The following is a 25417-nucleotide window of genomic DNA, read 5'->3' as shown; positions in this document are numbered from 1 at the left end:
GACTTCACTAGGCTTGGATGAACCTGCCACCTGGACCAAGCTTTGTCCCTTAGTGCAGGGCCACCTTGTTGTGTCTGACTCTGCATTGTACAGCTCTGAGGACACCATGTGATGTAAATGGAACCCTCTGAGTTGTATAAATCACTTTGCTGCTTCATGCTTTGAGCCCTTTCTTCTTATGAAATCTTATGTAGCAGGCCAGTCTATAAAAGAGATAGTGGGACTTTCTATGTGAAGCTGAGGTGTAGGTTTAGAGTCCTGCCTGCTCAGTTTCCCTCTTGCCCTCTTCAGGAAGCTGCTGAGATGCCTGCTGTGATCCCCAGAGTTCCTCAGAATGATTTTGGAGCCCCCAGACTAGGTATTTTCTCTCTTTGATAGAACCTCAAGAATATTTCTAGCACCATGCTAGGCACTGAAGGTTGGGGGCCTGGACTGAGAAATATGGCCCCTGGTCTCCGTGAGCCGATTATATGGTTAGAGAGGTCAACAGAAAATGGGGTTGAGAAAATGAGCTTAACAGGGTAAGATCTTATGAGCAGAAATGCTTATCCAGAGAAGAAGGGCTGGGGCAAGGAGGAAAGACTTCCTGAAGAAGGTCACTTTGAGATGGAACACTGATGGGTAGTAATGATTTGGAGAGGCAGAGGGGAAAAAGAGGACAGGGTGAACAAAGGCACAGAGGTGGGAAACGCCAGTTGTATAGATCAAGAGGGACAGCACAGAATGGGACGTGTGTCATTCACGCACATGACGGCACTCTGAGGAAAAGAAGTTTGAATAAGGGAATAGATGAGCATGGAAAGAAAGGGGAAATCGTGCCTTTTCCAGACAGGTCCCTCTCCTGTCTCATTTACCAGTCATAACTGCCTCTGTTGTTGTTATTAACCACACATTGTGGAATTAATCACTATAGGCACTTAGCAAGCAGAATTGAGATTTTAACTGAAATTGACTTGACTCCAAAGTTTGCCCTTTCCCCATGACATGGGACTTCATGGGAAATATAGGACTGGAGCAAGTTTTTAAAAGAAAGGTAGCATTTATACAAATTGACAGTTAGAGAAAGGAATTTCTGGTTAGGAAAAATATGCATGAATATTTACATCTTGCAAGATCCTTGAAGAATCCTCTAGTCCAACCTACTGACTTTAAAGCTGGAGACAGTGAGGCCTAGAGAAAGCAAAGGATTATTTAATATAAATAGTAGAAAAAGACACCATTCTGGCCTCTGAACTCTCAGGTCAACGCTCTTTCCAAAGCATCATGAACAAACCACTCTGTCATCTTTTTATTTCCTTTCCAGTGGATACCACTTCTTTAGCACATCTTTATGGGTTCAGGAGTCTGACTTTTTGAACAATACCGAACTTATCTCTTTCTCTAGAGACCACGGAGTTGGGCAGCAAGAAGGAGCTCAAGTCCATGCCCTTCATCACCTACCTCTCAGGTCTGCTGACGGCCCAGATGCTGTCAGATGACCAGCTCATCTCAGGTGTGGAGATCCGCTGTGAAGAGAAAGGCCGCTGTCCATCTACCTGCCACCTTTGCCGCCGACCGGGCAAAGAGCAGTTGAGCCCCACCCCGGTGCTGCTGGAGATCAACCGTGTGGTACCGCTTTACACTCTCATCCAGGACAATGGCACCAAGGAGGTGAGCTCCCCTGACACAGTCACTAAGTCAAATCTAAGCACCAGCCCTCATATCTCCTGCCCTTGGTGGGCCCTTTGTCCATCAGGACTGTCATCCTCACCACCATCATCACCATCATGGCGAGGACTAGCATTTCTTGATTCCTTACCTTGTTTTAAGCACACATACAGCTTGGTAACATGAGGTACTGTGACTGACAAACTCTCAAATCTCAGTGGCTTAGTACAATTGAGGTTATTTCTTGTTTGTGCAGAGTCCTAAATAGATGTTTTTGATTGATGAGTGGCTTTACTCTGAGAAGTGGTTCAGGGACCCAGCCTGTTCCATCTTGTGCTCTGTTCATCTGATGCTTCCAAGGCTGCTTTGGAAGAAGAAAGAACATGGAAGATTGCACACGAGAAGCTTAAATGGGCCACGCCTGAGAATGGCAAATTATCATTTCAGCTCCCATTCACTGGTCGGCTAGAGTTCAGCCACTGAGCACCCCTGTCTGCAAATGAAGACAGGGAAATGCAGTCTGTCAGTCTGCCCAGGAGAAGAAGGTGTGGATTTGGTTAAAATCTAGCAGTCTTTACTTCAGCGCTGTACTCAGGTTAGCTCACTGAAGCTACCTTCCAGATCTATGATTTACTCATAGGTATGTTGTTGACTCATATGGAATTTCTAACATTTGACCGTTATTTATTCATGAAAGTGGCAATTCCATGTGGTTCACCTTCATCCTATTCCTACTTTGCAGGTGAGGAAACCTAAGACATTTAGTGACTTGCTCAGTGTTGGTCTGCTGGAGAGCTTGCAAGCTTAATTGTGAAATTACATCTTTTTCCTCTTTGTGTCTCTCTCATTTTCAACTATAGCATGTCAGGGCTTGAGAGGATTGTGTGAATGATTTGGTTCACTGGTTTGCAAACTTGTGTTTGTGGAGTACTTTTTCCAAATGCAGTCTTCAGGAACCCCAATCCACAAAACCAGGAATAGTGATGCCACTCCTTCAGTAAGAAAGAAGAAGGTGGATAAAGCATCTTTGCCTCGTCCCTACTCTTCCCTCTGCAGCAGCTTCTGGGCAGCCCTGGGCCTCCAGGGAAGACAGTCTGTAGACCACTGACCAAGTCCAGTAAGATGCTCTGGATTATGTGCTCCTCCCACAGCATGCTGTTGGGCTGAGTAAGGGCCAGTGCATGATGAGTGAAGGGCAGGAAGGGCTTCATAGAGGAGAAAGGAGTAGAGAATAGGAAAGTGGGGAGAGTACCAGGTAGACAACCTGAGGGCAAAAAGAACATGGTCTGTATACAGACCAATAGAAATTTCCCATGACTTAGACTAAGAGATGGAGGGAGAGCAGAGATGAGGCCAGAGGGGTTGGGAAGAACTTGCTTATTTAGCCAGTTGTAAGATAGGTCATGGAGTCTGGACCCTATCTGGAGCGTAATGACATACTGAAGATACATGGTTAGCAGGAGGCTGATAGGATTAGATTTAAGTGGCAGAAAGAGCCCTCTGGAAACAGCGCAGATGACCGTCCATGGGAGAGCAGTTAAATGAGATGTGGAATATGCATGCAACGGAACACGGTACTATAGCCACAATGAGTGAACCATAGTGACACTTAATGAGGTGGGTGAACATAATGTTCAGTGAAGACCGGAAATCCCAAAGGTACATTTTATATAGCATGATAGATGCCCTTTCCTGTTTTAAGTTAAAATGGATACACACCAAACACACTACTTTAAGAATAAATACAGATGCAATGGGTAACTTTAAAAAAGAATCAAGGGAATGATGAACATAGGTTAGGATGATGGTGGCCTTAAGTCAGGGGAGGCAGGGTGATGACATGAGAGTGAGTTACATGAACATAGTCAGGTTCCTAACTCTTTAGGTGCTGGATTTGTCAGGGTTTTATGAAAGTATTAAAACCAGCTAACTAATGAACACTAACTGGATGAATATATAAAGTCTAATTATGCATGGTACAACAATGAGCTCGAGTCATGAATTAAGCATCACAAATAATCAGAGGTCCCCAAAGTAAAACTAATGAAAGATCCAAAAAAGCCAAATGCGTGTGCATCTCCACACCTCTGGTTTCAGGGTGAGAGTCAACTGTGGAACTGTTAGGGGAAGCAGGGAGATGCATGAGGAGGCTGTTGAAGCTTCCAGCAAATACCAAGGGTGGTCTGACCAGTGTTGTGTCAGTGAGGACAAAGCTGCTCCTTGGTAGCTGTGTGGGGCTGAGCTCTCCAGGTTTTGGTGGGTAAGGCTGTGAATATCCCCAGTGCCCACTCTGTGAACTTGCCCCAGTCACTGTCTGTCTGGGCCACACTCTACTCTTCTGTAATGTGGTTCAACACTAGCTAAGTCACAGGACTTTTATGACGTGCTCTTGGCACATGTGGTAGCAGGACATGTGCTGGTTCCTCTCCTCTTTGCTCAGGAGTCAGATTCCCCGTGTCTGCATGCTACGCCAGCCTCCCTCAGCATCCTCAAAATACCCACTTCCTGAGGCCAATACATGTGCTGTGCGAGGAGCCCAGGAGTATGACAGTGGTCACTAGATGTCACTGTTCTCCTTATGGGACATCTGCTGCTTCAGAAGCACTAGCCCTTCATTGATTCATTCAGTATTTTTGCACACCTACTACATGCCCTGTACTGCGTCCCAGGCTGAGAAGTAAAGCGTATGACAGACAGACACAAAAGGGCCCAGTCTTTATCTTCATGAAGTGTACAGACCTGCAGAGGGGACAGATATCATTGAAACAATCACACCAAAGAAGGAAGGACAGGCTGTGCTAAGTACCAAGAGAAGTCCAGGCCTGTGGGTTAAAAGTAGGTGACAGAGGGCTTTGTGAGGTGAGGGGAGGCTTCCTTTGGAAAGTGCCATTGAAATTAGTTCTTGGGGGTCAGGTGCATAAAGAGAATGTGGAGGGCTGGGTTTGGGGGAGGGGCGGAGCCCGGGAGCATGCAGGGTGGAAGGCCCAGCTCCCACAGAGGCCTGAAGAATGTGCAGACGTGGCCCATTTCCCTGAGGCTCCACCGAGGAGAGGCGGCAGCCAGGCTGGGCAGAGCCAAGGAGGTTGTGCTGGTGAGGAGTCTGGCCTCTGCTGGTGGGAAGCCATAGGGAGTTAGGGCAGACGGGTAGGAGTGAGTGATGTCTTCTCAGTGCCAAGCTCTTCTCCTGTTGCAGTCATCCCTGCAAAGGAACATTAGAGCTGATTGGCTGGTTTCTTCTCTTCCTCCCCAAACCCCAACAACAGGTTTGTTTAGAGTTTCACAGCAGCCTAGGGGCTGCAGTGTGTTAGGCCTTTCCAGGGGAGCCAGGCTGTGGTCAGAGTGGGCAGGACAGGCCCAACTGCAGGTCTGGAAATGATCCGGAGGAGGAGAACATGGCCACTGAGCAAGGCTGGTGCGACAAGGAGGCAGCCGCTTTCAGCATGGCCGTCATTTGTTTCTCTACCTCTTCCCCAAGCCCCCATCACTCCTCCCATGGCTTCTCCACTCCTCTGCCTTTCTCTGCAGCCAGAGGCAGAGGCCGCGTCAATTAAACACAAAAGGTCCTCGACTTGGGCTCTGACACTGAGTCATAGCAAGGCTGGGGCAAGTCCTTTTTCCTTCCTGGGACTCTCTTTTCATACCTGAAAAAAACAGGGATGTTGGGTAGGTTTCCTTCAGAGTGTCCTCTGAAGGGGCTTTGTCTAAGTGGCATCAGATAGTGCAGGCTCTGTGCTCTGCTCAGGAGGAGTTGGAATCCTGCCTCAATCTTATATTCCTGTGTGATGCTGAATGACGTCTCCAAACCTAAGTTTCCATATCTATAGAGTGGAGTCTTGTGATTCCTACTTCATGGGGATCAAATGATAATGAGCACATGGTACATATAGCATGTAATGGACTCCTGTTTTCTATGATAGTGGTAACAGTAATGTTTGTCTAAACTGACTCCTTCCTTTTTCTGTGCTTCCTTTGGTGCATCCTCTTCTAGCTAGTATGCGGTAACTTTGCAGATGCCCAAAGTTCTAGGGACATGACAGTTAGAGTAAGATCTGTATTTTGTATGGGAGAGGTCACTGGTTAACCCAGAAGGGTGGATCACAAATGGAGGGATTTCAGGAGCATTTTCTTACATTATAACCATTGCTGGAACTCATACTCTTATTTACTATAGATGGAATTACACACAAGTGAAAGGCTTTCCTTCCATAGACCTTCCAGAGCAGAACAGAACCATTCTTCTATGTGAGAACAGCTGACTACTTGAGCTGCCTGAAGTGCTGAGTCCAGTGCTGAGTCCCATTGTGTGGCACAGTCAGGGAGTATCAGAGTGAGTGGTGTGACTTGCCTGACATTTGCTGGGCAGCTCTGGCCTCTGTTTCTGGATAGCCTGGGGGACCACTGGACACCAGCATCTCTGGTGGTTGGGATCTCCTTGGATCCATTTCCATGAATGCGTGGGAAAGGATGATACCTTCTGCCTCAGCTGGAAAGGAGCCCTTCATTACACATGGTGCTGTGGTTCTGAACAAGTGAAGTAGGAAGAAAGTCTTTATGATGGAGATGTCTTTGATTAATACAGAAGCTCCTCCCTCCACCTGTTAAATGACCCTTCAACAGCTCAAAGCCACAGAGCTTGGCTAAGCACAACTAGTGCTTAAATGTGTAAGACTTTGTGTGGGTGTTAACTTAGCCTTTGGGTAAAGAAAAAGAGGCTCAAAATAGAAGAGACAGAATAGTGTCTTGGTGAAGAGCCAGACTGAGCTGAATTTGAATCCATCTCTACCATCAATTGTCTGGGCAACCTTACTTTTACTCACTTGTAGAGTAGACATTATAGCATCTGTCCCTATCCATTTGGGGGTTGGGAGTTTTCTTTGGAAGAACTAGGAAACTGGGACAGTTGGAATTTGAACTAGGTTCTGTCCTTGATTGTTATATGGCGTTGGACATGAATGCTTCTACTCTTTTGGTCTCTGTATCTTTATCTATACAATGAGAAGTAGGGCTAACTTTGCCCACGGCCCCCTTTGGCACTATGTTAGGATCAGATCTTAATTCTACCCTGAAAATAAGGGAACTCTTTTGAGGTTTGAAGAGGCATCTTGTGACCTGCAATTTATTTTCTATACAAAGAGATTACTCCTTAAATTAATATTGGGAAGAGAAAGATACATACATCTTGTATTCCATTTCAAACACAGCATTTATAAGTAGAGATGGATACTAAAATCAAATCCTTTTTTATTTTACAGATCAGTATCTTTGTTTTACAAATAGTAGAACTCAGACCTAGAGGTAAGGAATGGCTTATTCTAGACCACACAGCCAAGTCTGCATTTTATTTAGTTGTCATGACTTCTGACCTCAGAAATAGCTTGCATCTCTCTGAGACTCAATGTCCTCATCTGTAAAATGGGTAGTGATAACTTTCCCCACAGGGCTCTCACGTAGAAAACTTAAGAGACTGTTTGCTAATATTTGAAAGACTGTAAAATGCTCTATAGCTCTAGATGTTTTTTTCTAGTGCTCAAGTCCTTTGAATTCCAATGTGATTTTTTTTCTTTTCATGCTGCCCTAGGAAGAGCCATGTATAATTTTGGTCTTGTTGTGGTTGTCTGACCTTCTAGCAGTTTCTCTCTCTCTGCCAGAAAGACTTGTTTGCTCTGTTTACACTTCTTGGCTCAAACTGAGAAGAGAATTCCAAATGACTGCTCTTTGAAAAGAAATTGACAGTCAAAATCCCCCCCCCCCCGTTACTGCCACCACCACCATTGTCATAACCACCATACCATTGCTGTAGCAGGGTCACCGCCACCACCTTGCATTGGGCGCTTAGAATGTACCAGGTGCTGTGCTAGGGAAGATGACACAGAGGCGAATCAGACACAGATTGTGCCTTCAAGGAGCTCACAGTGTAGTGGATGAGGAAGAAGAGCCACATAAATAACTATAATTGCTTGCGTATGCTACTTTAATGCATGATTTATTTGCAAACAATACAATAGCTATGCCAACAGTGTTAGAAAAGAGGGAGAAAGAAACTTAGAGGGGAGGGTGAATCTGGAAAAGATTCTTGGGCCAGGGAAGGTGGTGGATATGGGCAGATGATGAATAGCTTGAGACCAGCCTGTTGATGATGCAGATAATCCTATGAACCAGATGTACATGATATGCCAAGAGCTCTGCCAAGGGCTTTATATGCTTTATCTCATTTCATTATCCAAGAATTTATCGGGGAAATGTTGTCATCATCCCTACTTAATAGATAAGGAGACCGAGGCTCAGAAAAGCTTGGACCCAGGTCTGCAAGATTCCGAAGCGAGTCTAGGCCAGGGTTTTCCAACTCTGGCCTGTGGGTGAAAGCCAGCGTGCCGTCTGTTTGATGAAACACAGCCACACTCATTTGTCTACGTGTCATCTACGTCTGCTTTCCTGCCACAGTGGGTGAGTTAAGCAGTCGCCATAGAAGACAGCAGGACATACAAAGCCAAAAATATTTACTCTAGTCCTTTGCAAAAAAAATTTCTGACCAACCTTGGTGTAGACTAAGATATACCGGAAAAGAAGGAGAAGGAAAGTTCTTTCAAATACTATGTGCCAAACATACAGAATAGAAGAATAATGCCCAGCAATTATCAAGTGCCTACTCTGTGCCTGGCATTTTAAAAGGGCTTCATCTGTATTCGTACATGTTGTCTCACTCTATCCCCTGGCACATTTGCAGTAGGCACTATTATGCCCATTTCACAAATTAAACATTAAAAAAAAATCTTAGGTAAATCATGTAACATCACAGAGCTAGTGACTTGTGAGGTCAGAATTCAAACCCCGGAAGCCTGTGTCCAAAAATGTATGTGTTTAGTCAATCATACTTACAACAGGTCTAAAAAATTGGGGAGAGATGAAACTGGAGAAGTGATACACAATAGACTGGGTTGTGGACAACTTTGAATGCTGGGCTAAGGTACCACGTAAACTACAGGGAGCTCTTCAACATTTGGGGTCAAGGGAAGGACATAACTAGATGTGAATTTTAGGATAATAACTATACCAACAGCAGTTGCAGGGTGAATTGCAGGGACCAGGGCTGGTTTAATGGCAAGGCTTATTAATTTGGGGTCTGCAGATCACTGATTTTAAAGGGTCATTGGATCGCCAGAAAGTTTATGCAGAATTATGTATCACTGTAGTTGTTTTCTGGAAAAAAGATTCATGGCGTCAGCAAATTTTCTAAATGTTTTTGACCCAAATGTTGAAGAATGCTAAGCTAAAAGGACTAGTTAGTTGGAGTGTCCACGGCAGAAGTCCATGTATGGGATGTCTGGGAAGGTGGGGACTCAATTCAAAGAATTTCAACAACTATTAATTAAGGGTCTCCTACGGGCCAGGCGCTGTCCTTGGGCTTTTGGGATACATCAGAGAGCAAAATGGGCATATATTTTAACCATCTGGAGACTTAAAATTTCTACTGAAATGTATTTGGAAGACGTAAACAATCAGAATAGTAAGTAATATAATATAATAAAAGGCAAAGGGTGAAATACATAAAACAGAATTAGGTCAGGCATGCCTAGTGGAGTGTAGAGGCTTGGCTCTTAGAACATGACAGTCAATCAGGACCACTTGAGTTGGAGGAAGCTTTTTTTTTTCTTTTAATGCAGATTCCTGGCTTTCTCCTCCTGATTCTGCTTGTCTCAGGTTAGGGGCGGGGTGAGGCTGGAAATCTTCCTTTTCACAAGTTTCCCAGGTGAGCTTGAGAACCACTGCCCAAAACCATGGTTCATGTGACTTTCTCATTCTGAAATTCCCTCAGGGAATTCCATGCTTAGGGATTAAGAAAGTCAAGTATTTATAATCTGATGTAAATCTCTGCTATTGTGGGCCACTTCCTCTCCGTCGGAGCATTGTGAGAAGGAGGTGAACTGGCCAGGAACCAGACTGTCAGGCGGTTCTTGGCAAGAGGGAAGATCAAAGAAAAGAGGGGGATATAATCCACATATTACTCAACACGCTCATGGTCAATTACAGAAGAGGAACTTAATGCTTGGCTTGCCTACTTGCAAAACTGGAAAACAGAGCTATTGCATGTGACCAGAAAACTACCAGATGCAGTAAGATATGCAAGGCATACAGACTTAGCAAATGCAGACATTTTTGCGTGTCAGAGTGTAGAGCTTCCCCCACGTCCCCTCCATGGGACATTGAATCTAGTTAGCAAATGTGACAAAAAGAAGATCACAGAATGTCTTTTCCTGATACTTTAAAGAACAACCATTTACTGAGCACTTCACTTGTGCCAGGAGCTCAGCTCAAGCACCTTGTGTGCTTAGTTCACTGAACCCTCTCATCAACCCCACGTGGTGGGCCCTCCTGTTGTCTTTCTTTTCCCCTTGGGAAAGCTGAAGCACAGAGAATCACTTGTCCGAAGGTCCTGTAGGAACTGGTGGAGCCAGGTTTGACCCAAGCATTTCAGCTTTTTCTCATTTTATTATACTCTATCTCTCCTTAGCTACTTCCCTTCAACTTTTTAATAAAGTGTTAAAAAATGGAAGTTTAATGTGTACTAAAGAGACCATCATTGCCTAATAGTACCTTCTCCAGCTACTACTGAGTCTTCATTTCTTATACTCAGTGGCCAAAATATTTGCAAGAACAGACAACTTCTGCAGTCTACACAGATTCCCTCCCATTCATTCTAGGGTCGGCTCCCTCCATATAGTGGAAATACAGTGGCTTCTCATCACTTGTAACCCCTGCAGACACTACATTTGCCACAAATAACTTTGCCTCTCTTTTGATGGGTGTTTTCTATCTAAGTTCTTCTAGTCTGGAAACCAGTGAGACATCCTTGATAACTCTTTGCTCTTCCTGCACTCACCCCCCTGAAAACTACAACACATTAAAAAAAAAACCCTATAGATTTTTCTTCTTAGGAACTTCTCAATTAAGTTCACTTTTCTACTCATTTTAGTCCAAGTCTTGCCTGAGCTATTTCAGTAGCCTCCTAACTGGCTGTGACCCTCGTCCCATCTAATTCATTTTCTTCCTGGTAGCCAGAATGATATTTTCAAAATTAAAACTTGCTCACATCACTTTACCAGTGAAAACTCTTAACTGGCTTCCAGTTGCTCATAGGATCCAGAACAAGGTGCTTACCGTGGCCTCCAAGGGGCTTGGAGCCAGCCCTTCTATCTTACAGCTCATCTCGTACCTGTTCCCTTCTTGCTTTTTGTGCTCAAGTCACAGTGATCTCCCACTTTCCAAAACTGTGCTTTGTCATGCCATAGGGCCTTTGCACATGGTGTTCCCTCTACTTGGAATTTGTTTCACCCCCTCCTGTTTCTTCTTTCCACTGAGTGAACTACTGTTCACCCATCAGATTGCTGAGGCTTCTAGATTTGATAAGATCCCCCTGTCTATTTGTTTACTTACTTTATTGAGTCTTTTTATCTTTCTTTCATAGCAATTATCATAGTTTATAATTATGCCTTTATGAATGTTTTCTAATTGTTTAATATCGGCGTCTCCTCCTCCTCCACATTTTATTGTTTCATTTTATGATGACAGCAGTGCCAATGCGAAGGAAAGAACAGGTAAACTCAAGAATGAAGTCATCTAGACCGGCCCTGGTCTGCTTGATTCCTTTCTGCCACACCTCGCCAGTGTTATGGAACCTGTGTTTGAACATTCCCAGTAACAGCTTTTTCAGTGATCCATAAGCATCCTGTCTCCCCCTCCTTCTAGAATATCCTTTCTGATACTGAGTCAAAATATTTTCCTGTACATTAAGAGCTAAACTCCATGAGACCAAGGTCTGGACAAACTTTTGCTCAGCAGTGCACCAACATCTTCTAGTAAAGTGACCCACAGTAGACATTCCATAAATATATATTTTAATGAGAATAAATGAAAGTGAAAAAATGAATAACCAACTTGCATTGGCATGCACACATGTGCTTTCACATGTACTGGCTCCGTTAGTCCTCTTAGTAGACCTATAAATGTATCGATGTTTATCTTCGTTTTACAGATTAGGAAACTGAGGCTCAGAAAAGGTGGGTACCACCCTCTGAAGCTGCACAGGGCTAACAAACGTCAGAGCCAGGACTGGAATCCCTTTTCCAGCTGTCCCACCACTCATCCATCACACAACCATCATTTACCTTAGAGTGACATGCAGTCAGGGCAGTGTGGGGCTTCCAGGAACAGAGCAAGCTGAAGGCCCCATCCCTGTGGGTGCTTTGTCTGTTCACAGGGGCCTCTCCCTGGGTCACTAGGAAACTTCAGTCAGCAGTGATGCTAAGGGCCCAGAGAGAATTTACAAACAATTCAGCTCGCTCTCTATTTCTCTCTAATCTGAGAAGGAAAAAAAAAAAGTCATTCCAGATGTGCCTCACAATTCATCAGGCAGATGCGGTTGAAAGCAGTGTGAGTTTGTACTGTTACATGGTCAGGCGATCTGTGCAGAGCATTCTCTGGTCATTCCTAGCATTTCTGAGCAGAAGGGTTCCAGGACATACCTTTGAGTCCTGAGAGGAGGAGAAGCCCTCAAGGAATTGGCTTCTCCTTGCAGCACATGTTTCTTTTCTTTTTTAAATTCATCTCTGAGTTTTCCCATTTGGGAGAACATTGTCAGATTTCTGCATATTCTGCTACCCAACCCGAACCAATTTAGTTTAAAAAAGTATAATATATACAAAAGCAGAGAGACTAGTATAGTAAACTTCATTGTACCTATCACAAGCTACTACTCTCTCACCTCAAACGTTATACAGTTGTATATGTAAATATTAAAGTTCATATTTCTAAAATATAAGGACTTAAAAAAAATCAATACCATTGCCTTGCTCTCTAAACTATCAATTCCTCTATACCATCAAATGTTTAGTCATTATTCATGTTTACCAGATTGTCTTACATTTTTGGCACCAGTTTGTTCACATTAAGATCTAAATAATAGCCAAACATTGTGATTGGCTGATAATTAAATCTCTTTTAATCTACGGATTTCCTCCTCCAATGCTCTTTTTATTCCTTGTGATATTTTGTCAAGAAAACTGGGCATAGTTCCCAGGGGATTTTGCTCATGGCAGCCCCACAGTATTATTTAGCATGTTCCTCTGCCCCTGTATTTCTTGTGACTTTATAGTTAGGTCTGGAGGCTTGACCTGCCATAATTTTTTGGCAATCCACCATCACCAGTATTGGTAGACTTTGTAGAACAAGGTGATCTAACAGAACAATTTGAGCTCTCTGCTATAATAAGTAAGAGTTTATCTCTGATGCTGGTCAAATCTGTCATCAGGTCCTGACTGTTCCCTTTCTTCTGGGTGGCTTTTGGCAGGGGATTCTGAGCCTTACTTCCCTCAGGTATGATGTGGGGATAATAACAATAATACCTAATTTCTGAGGTTATTGTGTTAAATGAGATGGGCACCTGGTACATAGTAAGTGCTGAGTGTAGACAAGCTCTTACTTGTCTTCCCCTCCCTTCCTGCTCTTCCTCTTGTTCCCCCGACTTCTTCTCTCCCATATTGTGTTATTACAGTTTATGACCAAAAGAGTGTCTATGAAAAAGAAGGAGAAGGCCAACTCAGTAGAAGAGGTGATCATTATCCAGGCATCTAGTCCAACCCTAGTCTGTTGCTAAATTCTTTTCTCCCTGAAGGAGCCCGTGTTTGAATACTCCCAGGAAAAGCTTGCTCAGTGATCCCTAAGCAGCCTGTTCTCTCATTATTAGAACATCCTTCTTTATATTGAGCTAAAATATTTTCCTGTACAGCATGCCCTGTCCATGTGGTTTCCAGTTCCATCTGTCAGTGCTATACTGAGATGAACTTATCTCCTGACTTATCAGACAGAGCACATTGGAATCAGAGAGATGAGGGTTCAAATATCAGCTTTGCTACAAAATTTCTCTGTGCCTTTGGGCATATTACTTAAGTTTTTAAGCTTCTGTTTTCTCATCAGTAAAATGGGATTAATAATATCTATAATAACATCTACCTTATAGAATTGTTCTGCAGATTAACTAAATCCAGGTAAGGTGCTTTATAGCAATGTTTGGCTCACAGAAGTAACTCAGTGAAAGTTTGGCCTCTCTCCTGGTTCTAAGTCAGATATTTGAAGGCATCTTAGGTCTCTGCTGGACTTCTCTTCTGGTAAGCATCCCCAGTTCTTTCAATAGTTTTTCGTCACGTGGATCTGCTTCTTTCCTCAGACTCAGTCCTAGCCCAGCCATCCTGAATATTGACCCCTGAAAGAACTCCAGTATGCCTCTGTCCCTCTTGATGTGTGCTTTATGAGGAGAGAGGCTAGAACACACAGGGACTGCCCTACTTGTCTACAGAATTCAGGGTGGAAGCCAAGTCTCTTGCTTCCAGACTTTTGGATTTGCCTTGGGTCACAGTAGCTTCTATCTTTAATATCATGCCCATAGTATTCAAAAACCTAATTTTTGGCTCGCTAAAGGAAACAGAAGCTCAAGGGGAAAAATCTCTTATCTTATTGGCATCATACAGCCAGTAGTTATGGAACCAGGACTTACATGCACGTCTGTCTGGTTCCATGGCCTGTGGTCTCAATGTGTTAAGATAGAGGCTGCCCCATCATTGGCTCCTTCCTCTACACTCGGACACAGGGAAGCCTGTTCTGGCGTTGAGTAGCCTTTCTTCTAGAGTCACCTCCTGTCACCGTCTTTTTCTTCACCTTTCCTTGATGGTAAAACGCCTTGCTCCATCCTCACCTCTTAGTCACTTCTCAGCCTTTTGGAAGCTGACTTCTGTTACACCCCCTGATTGAGATTCCCGTCACAAAACTTAACAAAGACCTGTGCACACAATCCAAAACCCTCTTCTCAACTATTTTTTAGAAGCATCAATCATTCTTAAAAGAGCTTGGGCTTGTCTCTTTTGACTGTACTTTGCCCAAGCTGAATCTTTTCCAGAAAATATTGCTTCTCGTCAGAAACTCAGAGGGAATGCCAGGAAACGGAAGCGTGGTAGCTGCTTGAGGGTGGGGCGTACACGTTGATGAGGCTCTGTCCATCCCCCCATAGTGCTTCTCCATAGTCTGTGTCCCTCAGATGTGTAGATACCTGTTGTGAGGGGAGCTGGAGAAGATGGGGATTTAGATACATATTTATAAGTAGGTATATTGGTACAGATACATACTTACATATATTTATAGAGATAGGTATATTTATTAACTTTTTTTTAATTTTCAGAAGGGTATGAGTTACATTCAAAGTAAACAGACTTGTTAGTGAGATTTTGAAGCTTTAGGTGTTCTAATGAGTTGCTATTGAAAGGGCCCAAGCTTTTGAATCAATCATATCTAGATTTGAATTCCAGATTATACGCTTAACCTGTTGGATGTTCGTGAACAAGTGACTTAGCCTACTTGAACTTTATTTTCATATCTGTCACATTAATCTGGACTTGCTGCCTAGATGAATTCTGGATATTATATCAGATGACAGCTGTAAAGAAAGAGCAGTGTAAGAATCAGATGGACCTAGGCTTACATTCTTATTTTACCCTATCCTGTGGAGCTATAACTTAATTACTCAGAATCTCAGTGAGGCTGGTAACAGTGTTGAACTCAGAGTTGCTGTTAGGTTGAATAAGATTATATATGCAGAGCACTTAGCAGTGCCCAGTGTGATTAGAGACTCGATCAATATTAGTTGCAGCTTCTTCCCTCTTCCTTTGTCTTCTTCATCTTCCTCCTCTTTCTTTTCCTCCTTCACTCTTCTGCTTCTGCTCTTGCTTCTGATTAAAGCATCCAGTGCAGAGTAGGTGTACAATAAATGTAATTGCCTTACCCTCTGGCACCCACCAATGGATGAACCAAAAGAGGAATCAGTTCACAGAGAGCAGGAAAAGCATACTTCTCCATAGTTGGTTCTAATGACATATTTTCCCTGTTGGAGAAATATTGAGAAGAATAAAAGTAATTATGAGCCTGGATAAGCCTAGAATCACTTTTGTCTGTAAGTAATTGTGAATAACCACTCTAGTACATTCATAATAAATGATGATAATTCATAATCATTATCTTGCTTCCATTTAGAGAATAAGTTCAGAGCTTTATCAGTGCTCTTTAATTATCAAATATATGTGTACGTGGGGGCGCATGGGTGGTTCTGGCATTATTTTAGGCACTTTATAAATGAACCTTACGCCATTCTTTATTGAGGTTTATTGAGGTGGTTGTTACTACCTCCTCGTTTTACACATGTGGGAAATGAAGCACAGAGAATTGAAGTCACTTCTATCTGTTTGCTTAGTAATCAGACTAAGATCTGAACCCAGGGGTTTGGTCCCAAAGATTGTACTCTTAACCTCCACGCTCTGCTGTCTCTCCAGCATGTGTAATGTCCTTTGCTGGGTTAAGGGACCAAGACTTCTCAGAGTCCAACTTACCAGGACAGAAATATGGCTACAGTGAACCTGGTGGAAATCATCCCTCTTTTCAGAGCTTCCTTAGCCAGATTTCCAAGGAGCCTTTTCAAAGGCAAAGATAAACTCAGTGTGGGTCTAGACTAAGCATGTCCCCTCCTGTCCTCTGACCTTTCTTTCCCTGCCCCCACCCACAGTTCCAACCATGGAAGCCCCACCAGCTGGAGAGACTACCTCCCTCAGATGCCTCCCAAGGGAAAATGGGCGTACTGGAAAAATGAGGTCACCGGTGGCCACAGAAGGGAAAGTTTGCAGTCCTTTACTCAGGAACTCACCATTAACTTAAGTTAGCATTTAGCAACATAAACTCCACAATCTTGGACAAATCCTCCACTTGAAACCTTCCCACCCGCCTCTCATCTCCAGATGTTCTCACACAGGGGAGAGGAGTTACTATCTGTCACAGGACAGCAGGCCTTAGAAGACAGGTCTTGTCTATTGGGTGGGGCTGGGATCCTTGGCTGAAGGCTTCCCTTAGGAGAAGTGTGTGAGTCCCATCCAGGTTTCCCCTTCCAGAACTGAGTGGGCCAGGAGCAACGCCTTGCAGGAGACTGGCTGAGAGGAGGAGCCGTCCTCTGAAGAACTTGGATTTGTACAAGGCTAAGAAGCCCTTGGCAGTTCAAGGTCACAGGGCAAGATGCCTTGGGAAGATGACTCACAAGGAGATGGATGAGGCTACTGATATGGCTGCGTCTTCTCCCTGGAGTTATAACTGATGTTTCCTATTGCTCATAATTGGTCTGCTATTCATCACTTTCCCAATCGCTATCAGCTCAGTGACAGGCAGGACAAATGGTCTGGAGATAGTTTGAAACAATGTGAGCACAATCTCTTGCCCCGATGACTGAGTAGGTCTACTGGGATAACATAGATGAGACATCCAAAGAGCTCCCAGTCTTCTAATCCTCAGAGTTTACCACTCATTCATGCAACACTTACTCATGCAGCATTTATGGAGTGCCTCCTTTGGGCCAGGCCTTGTGCAAGGAGCTTTTGATAAAATAAGGCAAAGAACACAAAGTTCAGTGGAGAGGACAGACATACCAATAATTGTATAACATACTGTAGTTCACTAGCAGATGTATTGTCCACAGTTGGGGCCTTCAGTTCTGTTGGGAACTCAGAAAAAGGTTTCCAGGGAAGACTGTAGTTGTCCTGGATCTCAAATGATGAGTGTGATTTGCTTAAAGGCAGAATGGAGTTAAGGCGCTGCAGGCTGGGGGAAACTATGTGCAAAGAAACAGTGACCTCAGAGTTTGTTGCCTGTCTGGTCCGTGACAGGTGGTTTAATACAGCCATGGTCGGTAGGCCTGGGGCAGACTGGAATAGTGGGGTATGAGACTGAAGAGATTGTTTGGCATCACTCTGCGAAAGGCCCTGTATGCCAGGCTAAGAAGTGGTATCTGTGTTTGTCTTAGTCAAACCTCTTTTATTGGTGAGGAATAGAAACCCACTAAAACTGTCTAAGCGAAGAGTGGATAAATTATTACAATGTTATAGTGATTTCTCCTGTAACTCAAGGACAGAGAGCCCAGTGGAGGTCCTGGCATCCCAGAAGCCACTCTCAGCAGTAAACCTGGAGCCTGGCATCTCTGCTTCTCTCTGCACTAGAGCTTTCCCAGTTTCCTTCTCTCCCTCTCTCCCTCCCTCCCCCATCCCATCAGCCCCACCTTTTCTGGTTTCCATGCACGTAGCTCAACACGATGAGCCTCGCCAAGTCTAGCTTTGTATCTCATCCCAGTTCAAGCACTCAGAGAGAGCAACGAACATCAGAATCTAAATTTCCATAAAGAATGTGATTGATCCAGTTTGGGCCAATATTGGTCCCACTACCCTTGGCCAAAGCAACAGGGTTGTTTAGTTCAAATGTGCCCACCAAACCATCCCTTGTATCTAATGCCTGGACGGCATCTGTTAAGATCCTGAAGGTGGTTATTCTCAAACTGGAGCACTCTTAACTCAGAGGGACACACTGTGGTATGTGAGGATATATCCAAAACCACAAGATAGAGAGACTGGAGATTCTTGGACTTAATAGTACCTAAGCGTCACCTGGGAATATTTTCAATCACAAGTGCTAGGGTCTTTCTCCCCAAGATTCTGATTCAGTGGTTATGAGTTTGGCCTGGGAATCTGAATTTCTAACAAGCACTTCAGGTCATTAATGAGACAAGAGGTCCAGGGATCACACTGTGAGAAACACTTGGGGAAAAACTCCATTGTTTCAATGTTAAAGCCAGCCAAAGTTTATTGTGGAGTAGAATATGTAATTTGCATAAATATTTAAGAAAGAGAGTTCAAAGTAATTTTGCACTTGTCCCTTCTGATATTTGGGATACTTTGTACCAAAAGCTCAAAAAGCCCTTCCATATTTTACTGGAAGATGTAGAATATTTTTATGTCAAGAGTCTTGGCTCTTAGATCTCCTGGGCTGGTCTCAGGGGTGAAGTTAGCATCTGGTAGGAGTATGCAGAGGTTAAGAGCGCAGAATTTCTCTCTGGTCCCAGACAGAGGAGAAATCTTCCTAGCCAAGGCGAGTAGGAGGCAAAGGGAGAAAGGTATGACAGGATTCGTGTCCTTAACATTAATTAATTTATGGTGTACCAATTTATAAATCAATTACTGAACTCCTACTGTAGGTCAGGGCCCAGGGATTAAACAGTAAACAAAGCAGACAGGACTCCAACCTCAATTTGTACAGAGCCTATTAGGAGAGACAGGTAATGAAATAGACTATGAAATATAACACAGTAAAATACGTTTTATGATAGAAGGTGGGAAGAGATGTGTTATGAAGGAAGGGGTCTATCCCAGTTGTGGAAGGGAGTCAGGCAGGGAGTGCTGCCTGCAAGAGGTGGTTTCTAAGCTGAAAGCTGATGGGTTAGTCAATGGAGGAAATTACTGGATGGGGTAAGAGTGTTCCAAGGAATGGAAATAGCATGTAAAAATCAAGAGATGAGACGAGCATAGCTGGAGAATAGAGTATGAAAAACTCGGTGGCAGGAGGTGATGCTGGCAGGAGAAGCAGAGATTTGGGGGAGCCTGACAGCAGCACAAGGCCATCCAGATGCCCCACAGCCATTGAGCAGGGTGTGGCAGGATCTGCGGCCAGGGAGGCCAGTAGGAGTGGGCTCAGGCCCTCAGAGTGGCCCGGGGCCTGAGCTGGGTGCCTGGGGAAGTCTCAGCAGGAGTTGGACCAGTGTCCGTGGGAGCCACACGTACTTCTCGCACTCGTGTGTCGGAGGAAGTTCGGGGCTCTGACGTAAGAACACCGAAACCCTTATTTTATAGATGAGATAACCAGAAAGGGAGACTGACTTGGCCAAAGTTGCGCAGTTACTGACGGAGCCGGGGTGAGCTTCCTGACGAGCTCTTGGCTGGCCGAGGGCTTTGTGCCCAGTTCAGTATGTAGATTAGCGTGACACGGATACGACTCTGCAGGGCGCCAGATCCTCAGATGCCATGTAGAGAACCAAAAAAGCTCCATGGACAAATATGTTTGTGAAATGCTGCATTTTATACATTCCCTTCTTAGGGCTTCCCAGTGACCATTAGCATATGTGTGGCTCTGAAAAATTCTGTGTAGAACAATCTATTTGATTTTCTTTGATCTAGTCTTTTCCAAACTTATTTGACCTCAGAGACAACTTCCCCTACCACCTCCTTTTGTTTTTTTTTTAAACTCAAAGTCAGTAAATATCCTATTGAACTCATGTCCCTGGAAACCACTTTGGAGTGTTGTTCTGGCCCATGAGGATTTGGTTGACTGGTCACCCTGTCTCCTCCTCAGAATATGCATGCACCTCAACTCCTGCTTCTTCAGTATTTAGTATTTAGGAAGAATAAGTCAGTGTTTAGAAAAAAATACTGTCTTTGGTATTTAGGAAAAATACTTCCAAGGAATCAGTCCTTGGAATCAGCTCTGTGTTTGAATCCTAACTCTGAATCGTCCTAGATTAGTGACATTGTTCAAGTCACTTGATCACTTGAGCCCCAAACTTTTTAAAGTTTCGATTTTTTCAAAGATTGCATGGAGACAATGCAACCTGATACCTGGGTTTATTATGAAGAATAAATAAGCTCATAGTGGTGAAACATTTAGGCTTTGGAATTTGAGGCTCTTGAGTTTGAATTTTGCTCTGCCACATATTGGCTCTGTGACACGGGACAGGAACCCAGACTCCCTAGGGCCTCAGTCTCACCCTCTGTATAATGGGAGTGATGGAAGTACCCAGTTTGTGGCATTGTGCAAGTGAAATGACTTTGTGGCAAATTCCGAGCCCTGTGTCTGGCATATAGGTATGCTCAAAAATACTCACTGTCATTTTTAATGCTTTAAAACCTAGCTCTCCATCCTCTACATAAGGTGGATGGGAGCTGAAATATAGAGTGAACTGACAAGAAAAACAACTCCTTGCCTGGGGATCATATAACCCCATCATCTTGTCTCTGCACATCTTGGAAAACAGCTGACAGAGCCCCGTGCAGAAGCCTCTCAGTGGGTTGTGTATTTATTTCTCTAATATTTTTTCATTAACAGAGGTAAGTGTGGCAAGAAAGAGTTTGGCTGACTCTAAACATCTTCCCCCTGTCGCCCAGATTAACAAACTGTTCTGTCGGGCTCTCATCATTCAGGGGAGAATGGCTTGAAAAGCGAAGTTTATCCTGACAGGGGAAATTAGGTGTCATTCCCATGATTTATAGAGCCATAAATTGAGCTGTGCAAATTCTCATATAGGAAATGGGTCCTTGCCTATTAGTGTTTCTTTCTGTGTGGCCTTGTGAATGGGGGGATCTGACGCAGGAGCTGAAAGTGAGGGGTAGGGTAAGGGAGGTCGGGGGCAAAGCTTGGGATTCGGAGTTCGAGACGATTTGCTCCACTGCTTTCTGTCTGGGGGACCCGGGCTGGTATCACTCCTCTGACCCGACCCTTGCTCTCTGTAAGGATTACTGGGACAGTAAGAGCTGCTGCATCCATAGGTCACTGGGAGCCCTACAGGAGCTAAGAGACAGATGCCCCAGCACCAGACCTAGAATAAAGAAATGCATCTTCTTACTCTCGCTCCTCAGAAACCATCAACAGCATGCTCATTGTGTGTGGGGCCGCCTCTGCAGAGAGGTTGTTAGCTGGGAGGAGTTTTTAAAAGAGACTTAATTTTTCTAGAGCAGCTTTAAGTTCCCAGCACAATCCCTAGTGTCAAGTGCAAAAAGTCCCCATATAGCCCCTGTCCCCCCACCCCCGCCATGCAGTCTTCCCCACCCTCATCATCGCTCACCACACTAGTGCATTTGTTATGACTGATGAACCGACACTGGCACATCATTATCAGAAGTCCAAGGTCTACCTGAAGGTTCACTCCTGGTGTGCACTCTGTGAATTCTGACAAATGTGTAATGACATGTATCCACCATGACAGTATCATACAGAATAGGTTCACCGTCCTAAAATCCTCCTTGCTCCAGATTCATTGTTCCCTTCCCCCCAACCCCTGCCAACCACTGATTCTTTTACTGTTCGCATAGTTTTGTCTACAGGGATGAATTTTCAAAGGATCCCATGTAGGATGAAAATTTTAAAGGGGATGGGAAAATTGTGAGCAGCTTTGAGAAGAAAGCAAAATCAGAAAATGATTAGAACCAGCAGTGCTGTGGAGTGTATGTCCAAGTTGAAGAAAATGCAGGTGGCAGTAAGGTCCAGAGAGGGTAAATGACTTGTGAGGTCACACAGCACGTTAGTCTGAAAATGTTTGAGTTTCCTGGGACTCTTCTGTCCAAGGCACTTTCTACTCCTTTCGTGTTCTCTATCCTTGTCCTGTGAGGCTTTTTTCACTCCTGTGGCTTCTCTTACATTGAACCAAATGAAATTGCAGACATGTGACTTAAATGTAAATGGCGGTTATCTATGGCATTTTCACTGGTCCGTTCCCATCAGTACAATGAAAAATCTCAATATATACTAAAGGGGGAGGGGGAGGGTGGGAATCAGGACTATAAATAACATATTTAAAAAATGGCTTGTCTCTGTCAGATTGTGTGTTTGGAGGCTTTACATTTCAGAGCACGGGCTCCAGAGCCAGACTTCCTGGGTTCATATCCTGGCGATGCCACTTCCTCGCCCTAGGATCTTGGGCACAAACGTAAAATGGAACTTAACAACATCCCTACCTCACAGGTTGCTGGGAGCATTAATTACATGAAATAATATGTCTCAAAGTGGCTAGGGTTGTTGTGAGGAGTAATCCATGTAAAGAATTTAGAATAGTACTTGGCTTGTAGTAAGCACTCAATAAATATTAAGTGCTATTACTAATATCTTCTAATTAGTGGGGATCTTGTTCATGATGGTAGGACCAAAGGACCTGCATTCAATTGCTTGTTTTACCGCTTTTTAGCTGGGTGACTTTGAACAGGCTGTTTCACCCTTCAAACCTCAGTTTCCTCCTCTGTAAAATGGGGATGGTAACAGCAGAATCTGCCTCATAGGGCTCTTGACAAGATTGAAAGAGATAATGTGTATTAAAATACTTATCACACTCTCAGTAAATGTTGCTGTTGTGTTTGTTTCCTGTCTCACAGCATAACAAGTGAACGGCTCAGACCCAGTTCCAGAGGTAGGCAGCCTTGTATCGTGAAGGTTAGTTGATATGAAAAACTTAGTTTATTTCCTGCCAGATTCTTGTGGTGGAAACTTAGACAAGTCTCTCTTCCTTTTTGGGTCTCTTAGTCTGTGCAACGTTGTGAGGGCTGCTTTCACCTTTCAGGACTCTCTTGGATCTGAAAGGCCAGGCACCTGTGACAATGAGTATGAGTGTGTGCACTTCAGAGCCCGCTAGCTCCTGGGACGAGTATGTAGTTTAAGATTTCTGCTTCCTTTTGTTCAGCTGCTCCCTAGTGGCTACATCCTCTAAGTAATCCTCTAAGTAATCTTGCAGGATTATTCAGACGTGCATTAACCTGCTGTTCCAGTTGTTTATTCCTATGTCATCCCCAAAATGGGTGGCTTAAAAGGAGCATCGTTTTATTATTGTCTCTGATGGTTCTGGGAGGTGACTGGGCTGAGCTGTGCATTTCTTACTTGGTTCTCTCATGTGGCTGTGGTCAGCGGATGTCTGTGGCTCACCCATCTGGCAGATGACCCTGGCCGTTGGCTGGGACTTCAGCTGGGTCTATAGACTGGAATGCCTCCATCTAGCCTCCATGTGGTCTGGGCTTCCTCACAGCATGGTGGTTGGGCTCTGAGAGTGAGCATCCCAAGAGACATGATGTGGAAGCTGCCAGACTCTTATGGCCTGGACCTGGAAAGTGAAGCAGAAGTACTAGTTTTGGTCAAGCCACCATGGAGCTCAGGCTCAAGGGCAGAGAACCTGAATCCCACTTCTTGATGAGGGAAATGTCAAAGATATTTAAGGTCATGTTTTAAAGTCAACATACCTGCCTGCCTGCTCTGTTGGGGAATAAGAAGACTTAAATCAACTAACATTACCCACTTTTCTTCCCAAATGTCTTCTCACGCATGCTGCTTAATTATGCACTCGTTGATTTGTAACAAGACGACCAGTTAATCCCCTCACTGTCAGGACAGACCAGAATTGCCACCCCACCCCACCCCACCCCACCCCCCAGGGAGGACTCTAGCCCCTGGTCTCCAACTCCTGTAACAGGGCAATGAATGATTGGCATCTCCTATAGCCACCGCTAGGGGGTGTGCTGGTGACTGAATGGCAGATGGCGCAGGTATCCGAGAGGCCCAAGTGATGGCTATAAACCACTATTTCTGCCTCTGCACAAGCACTGCTATGATGCCAGATTCAGTCCTTCCTAAGTTCATCAATCTGGTCTTTCCGACCCATCAAACCTGGCGAGCATGGGCTCAGGAATTAGTCTCCTACAAAGCTAGGATAGCAGCCTAGCAGTCTGACCTGTGTGTATTACGTTATAGCATTTGAACTTTATTAATTATGATGGTGTGTGTCTTCATCTAATGACAGTGGGTCCTTTAGAATTAGTGATTGGATTTTGTTTCTCCTTTCTCAGAGGACGTTAATTACACCTTCAGAAATATAACTTCTGAGTCCTCATTTTACAGATGGAGAAATTGAGGCTTAAAGAGAGGAGTGACTTATGCAAAGTTCAATTAGGAAAGTAACCATAGAGTCAGGAACAAATCCTAGTTTATTTTGGTTGCTTAACATTTTTGTGGCTGTTTTCTCCTCTTGTCGGGCTTGGTTTGCTAGCTCATTAGCCAGAAGTTGGAAGCATTTACTAGTAGTGGAAATGCAAACCTTCTTTGTTAAGAAAACCAGTGGCCGTGCAAATGTAGCCCTTAGCCCTGTATGAAGTGCAAGATTTGTTTCTTACTTCCCTTCAGTTACTCAAAAGCCAAGAGTCAACAATACCTCCAGTATAAGGTTTCGTTTTCCTCTGAGAACACACAGACACACACATACACACAAACAACACAGAAGCACATGATACAAGCAGAGCAGCTGAAAAGGATGTTTTGGATGAAATCTTGGCATTTCTTGTTCCTGTGCGACCTGGGAAAGTCAAGGGTGCCAGAATTCGGACGGACTTCAGTTCAAATCCCTACTCGTCCACATGTCTGTGAATGGGGGTAGGACACCCATCTAAAGGGTGATTTTGAGGATTAAATGGAGGAATGGGGTCATTTCATCACAATGTTGCTCTGTCACCTTGGATCAGCTGGCTAGCCTTTCTGGACCACTGTATATGCATCTGTAAAACAGATTTGATTAGATGATTTACAGAATCCCTTGAAGCTGGAACATTCTATGCTGCTCCTCCCCTGGGATCTAATTGGATTCGGGATGGACTGTTGCAAGGACTGAAGACGTAAGGAAAGACTCGACCGACGCTGACACATGCTGGCTTCTGCTGCTTTGCGAGGGCTCCGTGTTTGATGTAGGCCTTTTACCAGGGTGTGTTTGTGCTCTGTCCACGGTTTGCCTGGCCATTGCCGCAGTCCCCATTCTGTTCCTCAGGGTCTGGGAAAGAGCCAGTGGATGTGGAGACTCACAGGCAGGATTTCTTCCCAAGAACTGCTTGGATGGTGAAACAAAGTCCAGAGAGATTTCCTGTTTTGTTTTTCACAAGCTCCAGTGTTGATTACAACACACACACACACACACACTCTCACGCTCATGCAAAAACAAAAACACATACACAAACAAAACAGGATGTTCTCCGTCCTCCTCCCCACGCTGGCTTCCGAGGCGGTCTCTTACCATCTGTGCCACTTTCACCCGTGGCCCTGCATTTCACCATTGTGGTAATTAAGCCCTCAGCAC

General features: G+C 44.3%; 1 protein-coding gene across 5 annotated transcripts in view; it reads left to right on the top strand.

Annotated features, from left to right (window-relative positions):
* Positions 1 to 25417, top strand: part of ASTN2 (astrotactin 2) — an 801670-nt gene that overhangs the window by 634665 nt on the left and 141588 nt on the right. For all 5 annotated transcript variants that reach the window (XM_031677473.2, XM_072960007.1, XM_031677480.2 and 2 more), the window contains one exon: positions 1385 to 1650. In XM_031677473.2, coding sequence (XP_031533333.2) covers positions 1385 to 1650 — 266 coding nt within the window. The remainder of the gene's footprint in view (positions 1 to 1384; positions 1651 to 25417) is intronic.

Source organism: Vicugna pacos, chromosome 4 (assembly GCF_048564905.1).
Source record: "Vicugna pacos chromosome 4, VicPac4, whole genome shotgun sequence".
Taxonomy (NCBI): domain Eukaryota; kingdom Metazoa; phylum Chordata; class Mammalia; order Artiodactyla; family Camelidae; genus Vicugna; species Vicugna pacos.
The sequence above is the reverse complement of the archived record's forward strand: the minus strand, read 5'-3'. Positions and strand labels throughout refer to the sequence as shown.